The sequence below is a fragment of the Xenia sp. Carnegie-2017 genome, unplaced genomic scaffold, assembly GCF_021976095.1.
Source record: "Xenia sp. Carnegie-2017 unplaced genomic scaffold, XeniaSp_v1 HiC_scaffold_6, whole genome shotgun sequence".
Classification (NCBI taxonomy): Eukaryota; Metazoa; Cnidaria; class Anthozoa; order Malacalcyonacea; family Xeniidae; genus Xenia; species Xenia sp. Carnegie-2017.
Genome location: NW_025813526.1, coordinates 21,332,559 through 21,339,516, shown reverse-complemented (window position 1 = coordinate 21,339,516; position 6,958 = coordinate 21,332,559). Strand labels below are relative to the sequence as shown.

Here is a 6,958-nt window from a genome sequence, read left to right as displayed (position 1 = left end):
AGAATGAATTTTTTTCTATAAAAAATGACTTACATGATTTGTCCTATACTTAACATGATTTTTTCATTTAAAAGGAAGAATACTTGAAAAATTTCTCATGATTCTCCTCACAATTAATTCTCATGGTTCTCTTCACAAAAAATGAGATCTTTTATTAGAAATAGGAATCTTTTTTAAATGCAAAGAACACTAAATTACGGAACACTCTGCTTCATATATATTTCTATTGTACAGCTGACTAAGTAGTCATTGTATTCAAGTAGACTGCCTGCAAAAACTTGGTGTGTCAGTTAGACAAATTGTTAAACACCTTCTTAAGTGATAATATAACTCAGTACCCCATTTATATTCCATTATGCAGTGGCGTCACTAAAGGAGGGTCTGGAAAGGGGCACTGGACAGGGGGCACGCACCCCTCTAAAAATCAGTTGTGCCCCTCTCCCACAAGTGCCCCCATTAGAATTTTAGATAATAGTCTTCATATGCATCATTCGAAATTAAAAAGAAGCACATGGCATTAATTTAGCTCTTAAGAAATTCGCACAACTTTACTTTAAAGGAAAGCATTCTATTAGCTGTGCAGAATAGTTTGCGTTGTATTTACCCTTTCTGGGTTGCTGGCCAAGTTGTGAAGATTTTAATTTCATAAAAAAAAAACAATAATTCTAGAATAATTCAAGTCTTTAGTAGACAATGAAGAACAAGTAATATTGTGATGCATGTCATGAACAACATTACACCATATCATAGAACTTGTATGAGATCGTGGACAAGTATACTCGTAGACTCAAACTTGTAGACACAAAAATACAAATATAGCAATGACTAAGAGGAAGACTCGTGAAAATATTGCAATTCTGGGAGTATTATAATATGAAAACATTTTATTAAAATCAATAATCAATCTACGTAACGTTATAACACGAAGAATGTACAAATCCGCCAAAGTTAAACTGGGAAGTTAAAAAATTGAAACCATTCATGTTGTGATAAACATTTCAAAAATTTTCTTGTGTAGAAGCAATTTTTAGGTCCATTTCGCCAGCGACGGACGTGGTACAAATTCCCCCCCCCCACTTGCAAAATCCTGGCGACGCCACTGCCAAAATGTAGCCAAATGTCTAAATGCAGGAAAACTAAAATATCCAATTGCGTTGTTTTCAGCAGCCATCCTCGATATTCATTCACACGAACAAGTAAAACTGTAACATTACGTAGCTATGTTTGATATAAACTCAAATTAAGGAACCAATTTCTGTTGATATTAATAATTTTATGACCTTTAGATGCAGTCAAGAGAAGAAATTAATAACTTTTACCTTGAGAAAATACTTACAGATGTTGCAAAGAAGCTTGTTCATTTATTTATCCAAGAATGGAACACTCATTACAAAGAATCTCTCGGAGAATGGGAAAATACAAACGTTAGTGGTCAGGAGTTGTTCAAAATTGAAATTTCAAAAAAGAGACCTCCTGAAAAACATATTCTGTCAAATTTTCAAAATGGCGACACTAGTAAGTGGGATTGTACGACGTTATTTGCAGCGATATTGCATTCCAAAGCAATTGGAACAAAAATTGATCCAAAACTTAGAGATTCTGTGAATGAACTTCGTCTTTTTAGAAACAAATTCATTCATGAAAATAAAGGAAAAGTTTCTGATGACAAATTTCATACAATGGTTTGTAATATTGAAAACACGTTTCAAGATCTAGGATTTTCATTTGATGAAATCAAAGAAATAAAAAGTGAACGAAACAGTTTTATATCTTTTCAAGTACTTCCTTGCAAACCGAATCACGATGTGGTTAAACGTACCGAGTTACTAAATCAAATCACAGCCGATCTCAATAACTTGCGCAGTACTAACAATAATGAACTAACATATTACTATATTTCTGGTAATCCTGGCAGTGGTAAATCTCAATTAGCCAGACAAGTTTGTGAAGAAATGTATAACTCGTTTAACTGGGAAAAGAATACAATATTTGTGATGACACTCGAAGGAAAAGATATCGACTCTCTTTTGAAAACTTATGCTGAACTTTGTCAAAGATTAAACAATGATAAAACTGTCATTGAAAATATTCGGAAAGAAGCAAAAAGCAGCGGAGACAAAATTAAAGATTTTCAATTATTGCTGACACAGCAACTGAAATCTTGGCAAACATGGTGGATTGTTGTAGATAACGTGGTTGAACTTCATAAAATTTATCCATTATTACCTCAAGTTGGTGATCATAATTGGAAAAATGGTCAAATTATAGTAACTGTTCAAAATACAGATGCTATACCACCAGATGGAAATCTAAATAAACACATTTCAGTTAGTCATGGTATGAACAATGAAGAATGTCGACAACTTCTATCTGTCTTTTCTGATATTCATAATAAAGATGAAAAATTTTTAAAGGATTTATCAGACAAATTAGATCGTCAACCGTTGTTCCTGGCAAATGCTGCTTCCTACGTAGGTAGAGTAAAAAGTGTAAATCCGACATTCACGTGGGAGAAATATTTTGATAAGTTGAATGAAAGAGAGCGACAGAACATGGATGCCAATTTTCAAAAAATAAACACATCTTACTTAGGAATGAAAACTGTTATGTTAGCAGTACAAAAAAATGCCAAAGAATCCATCTTGTTGGAACATGTTTTTAAATTTTTCTCAATAATATCTTTCGATCCATTACCACAAGATATTATAATACAATTTATTAAAAGCATTGATGCACAAAAATCTGCAGAAGATGTCTGTCTTCAATTAAAGCATTGTTCTTTATTCCTTCAAACGGAAAACAACGACATCCGCCTGCACAGCGTTGTACATGAAGCCATCGTAAATTATTCATCGCAGACCTTTGGCTGTAAACAAAACGAAAATAATTCTAAAAAGTCCGCAGCTGATCTTGCCTGTCAAGTTGCTTGGGCACTAAATCATTTTGAAGGCAAAGAAGATGAAATCAAAATAATTCCACATCTAAATAAATTCATAAAAAACTCATCATTTCAACATTTCCTAAATAAGTTGATCGATATAAAATCATCAAAACAAAAACTTGATGAAAACAATTGGAAATTCGCCAAATATTTTGTTAATGTTTTGGTAAGATTTTGCAACTATAAACTTGCAACTGAAGTTCTTTATGAAATAACAGAAATTCAAACTAAAGTGTTAGGTGTTAATCATATTGATGTTTCATATTCGTACAACGAGCTGGGTGAGTTGCTTCGGAAGAATGGAGAATATAAAAATGCTAAAGGTTTTCTCGAGCGAGCAATGGGTATTCAAGCAAAAACACTTGGACCTGACCATGTTAATATTGCGACAACGTACAACAATCTGGGTTCAGTTTACAGAGATATGGGAGAATACAGAAAAGCAAAAGATTTTTATGAACGAGCCAAAGAAATTCAAAGAATAGCATTTGGACCTGACCATGTTAATATTGCGACAACGTACAGCAATCTCGGTTCGGTTTACGAACATATGGGAAAGTACGCAACAGCAAAAGATTTTCATGAACGAGCGATAGAAATTCAAACAAAAGCATTTGGACCTGACCATGTCAATTTTGCGACAATGTACAACAATCTGGGTTTGGTTTACAGTAAAATGGGAGAGTACGAAAAAGCAAAAGACTTTTATGAACGAGCGATGAAAATAGAAACTAAAGCATTTGGACCTGATCATGTTAACATTGCGACAACGTACAACCATCTGGGTTCAATTTACAGAGATATGGGACCATACGAGAAAGCAAAAGATTTTCATGAACGAGCGATAGAAATTCAAACAAAAACATTTGGACCTGACCATGTTAATTTTGCGACAACATACAACTATCTCGGTTGTGTTTACACAGATATGGGAAAGCACGAAAAAGCCAAAGATTTTTATGAACGAGCGATAGAAATTGAAACGAAAGCATTTGGACCTGACCATGCTAATATTGCAATAAGGTACAGCAATCTGGGTACGGTTTACAGTAAAATGGGAGAGTACGAAAAAGCAAAAGATTTTTATGAACGAGCGATAGAAATTGAAACGAAAGCATTTGGACCTGACCATGTTAATATTGCAATAAGGTACAACAATCTGGGTTCGGTTTACAGTAAAATGGGAGAGTACGAAAAAGCAAAAGATTTTTATGAACGAGCGATAGAAATTGAAACGAAAGCATTTGGACCTGACCATGTTAATATTGCGATAAGGTACAGCAATCTGGGTTCGGTTTACAGTAAAATGGGAGAGTACGAAAAAGCAAAAGAATTTTATGAACGAGCTATAGAAATTCAAACAAAAGCATTTGGACCTGACCATGTTAATATTGCAATAAGGTACAACAATCTGGGTTCGTATTACAATAATATGGGAGAGTACGAAAAAGCAAAAGATTTTTATGAACGAGCGATAGAAATTCAAACGAAAACATTTGGACCTGACCATGTTAATATTGCGACAATGTACAACAATCTGGGTTCGGTTTACTATAGTATGGAAGAGTACGAAAAAGCAAAAGATTTTTATGAACGAGCGATAGAAATTGAAACGAAAACATTTGGACCTGACCATGTTACTATTGCGACAACGTACAACAATCTAGGTTCGGTTTACAATAACATGGGAGAGTACGAAAAAGCAAAAGATTTTTATGAACGAGCGATAGAAATTAAAACGAAAGCATATGGACCTGACCATGTTAATAATGCGACAATGTACAACAATCTGGGTTTGGTTTACGATAATATGAGAGAGTACGAAAAAGCAAAAGATTTTTATAAACGAGCGATAGAAATTAAAACAAAAGCATTTGGACTTGACCATGATAATTTTACGAGAAAGCAATCACGTTGTAATTTACTGTGATAGGAAAAACACGAAAAATCCACTTAATAAATTTTATAAAGAGCGATACAAATTGAAAGTGAAGCATTTGACCTCTATATTTATCCTTTATTTGCCAACAGCTAAAAGTCTTTCGTATTTGAGAAACGTTTCACGAGATAAAGGAAGAAAAAAACGACAAGTTGTGTTTTCAGTTTCTGTACACAAAGGTACAAAAAAGAACAGTTGTAACTAAAATGGTCATATTTAATATACTATTGACAATACATTTATAAGATTACTGTAATGAAAAATTAACAGTGTTTCAAGAATTGATTAAATCCACAACTTTAATCAGGAAGAAAATACAGATTGAAGTAACACTAACTGACCAACTGAACAAACTTCAATTCTTATATAAACTTATTCTTATAAAATAAAACACTTTACTCAGCGAATTCAGAGTTTTTTATGAATGCATCTAAGATAAGTATTTACTCAATTAAACACAACCCCAAAAAAAATAAATATCCTGATTGAACTATAAACTCATTAACACACTGTGGAAATTCCATACAAGTCTCTTAATAAGAATCACTGCCACAGTATTTAAATGATAGTTGAAAACTAGAAAATACAATTGTTTGTATGGAAATGGAATAACATATTTTACATTTATTATGTACAACAGTTTTTATTTGAACCTTTGAGGCTGTCATTGATATATGGAAGTCTATACTACTATTTATCATTATCCTTTAATTGGAGAGATAAGAAAAAAGATCATGGTGAAATTGCTTGAACTGTAATTTAAAGTAACAAATAGAAAGATGATGATGAATAAGATAAAGGCTTTCAATTATAAATGTACATCGAAATGATCATCAAATCATTTGTTAACTATCATATTTGTCATACAAAGAATATAAAATCAGGACAAACTTACTGCCAGCAATGTCATTGTGTATTTTTTCATTAAATTTTTTTATTTTTTTCATTTTCTTTAATATGTTCAAGGATTTTTTGAGCATGATGAAGACCACTAAAATAAGCACCGTGTACATAACCATTATATAACTCATCAGTAGCTTCTTCAGCGAAATACAAACGAGATACATTTGATTGTAGAACTTTGTAATCTTCATCACTAAATCCTATTGGATTATTTGAATAACAACCAGCAAACAAAGGATCAAATCTCCATCTGTAAAAATAAATATCAATAGGATCTGGGATGTCCAAACCATAAACACTATGTAATACAGCCATGATTTCTTCTTGTGTTTTCTGTTTACTTTGATATTGTATTCTTGTTGCCTCTTCACCAGTAACTGTGATAACAAGAATATTAATTCGTTGATCTTGCGCTCCTACATCAATCTCAAGATCCTGCCACATAGGATAATACCCTCGTCTATCACTTGCATAAAATATATATTGTTTTTCATCCCAAAATTTACGTAGAAACTTTAGGAATATTTTTATGTTATCAGCCATTCGATCTTGTACAGTTCGCGTACATATTTACTATTAGAACTAATTAATTACATACTAGATTGTTATTAGAAGGGGGTTATATAAAATTAGAAAAATAAACCCATCAGACTAATAATATTTATATATTATATAGAGTTAAGATTAGTTTAATGTGATATTATGGATACTGTCAGAGAAATTTTACAGCTATATAAGCAAGGTGTTATAAGTGGAAGAGCTTTGAATTTATTTCTTGAAGCTTTTCAACCACTTGCATCTACATCAAGAAAGCGTACTAATGTAGCTTCACCTACACCTCTTCCGGAACAGTGTAAGCGCAGACTTATTAGGCCTAATGATGTAGTCGAAATAAGACCACATGTTAAAACAAATTCTGTAGGTTGGGAAGCTGCGTATGCGACCCATCGTTAATAAACTACAACGCACATCGGTTTCTAAGTGCAGTAAATAAAATGTCTAAAACGTCTGAAAAAGATTCTAAAGAAGCTCCAACACCTTCAGAGGTTGGCTCACCCCCTTTGCCAAATGTGAAGAGTTCTTATTCGGTTCTAGATAATGAACAAAAAAGCGAAGGAAAGCCTTCGGAATCATCTAGCGCTTCCTGTAGCAAATCTTCATCAAACAACCATTGA

The 6,958-nt window shown here is 32.8% G+C and overlaps 1 protein-coding gene and 1 long non-coding RNA gene across 2 annotated transcripts; one reads left to right on the top strand and one right to left on the bottom strand.

Moving 5' to 3' along the window:
• Positions 1–849: 849 nt before the first annotated feature.
• On the bottom strand, positions 850–1,231 carry LOC124458073. The gene is made up of 2 exons (XR_006952986.1): positions 1,195–1,231; positions 850–1,121 (listed from the first exon to the last, which is right to left on the bottom strand). It is a non-coding gene; the product is annotated as an uncharacterized LOC124458073 (long non-coding RNA).
• A 2,361-nt stretch (positions 1,232–3,592) lies between these two features.
• On the top strand, positions 3,593–6,958 carry LOC124457324 (kinesin light chain 1-like). Its single transcript, XM_047007596.1, has 3 exons — positions 3,593–3,712; positions 3,965–4,273; positions 6,706–6,958. The coding sequence occupies exons 1-3, from the start codon at positions 3,618–3,620 to the stop codon at positions 6,956–6,958; spliced, it is 657 nt and encodes a 218-aa protein (XP_046863552.1). The 5' UTR covers positions 3,593–3,617.

Excerpts from the sequence above, each read along its gene's own strand:
- LOC124457324 (XM_047007596.1), top strand. The coding sequence starts at position 3,618 with ATGGGAGAGTACGAAAAAGCAAAAGACTTTTATGAACGAGCGATGAAA. Across the intron at positions 3,713-3,964 it reads CATGTTAACATTGCGACAAC|GTACAGCAATCTGGGTACGG; the intron begins GTACAACCATCT and ends TATTGCAATAAG. Across the intron at positions 4,274-6,705 it reads GAGTACGAAAAAGCAAAAGA|GTTGGGAAGCTGCGTATGCG; the intron begins ATTTTATGAACG and ends CAAATTCTGTAG.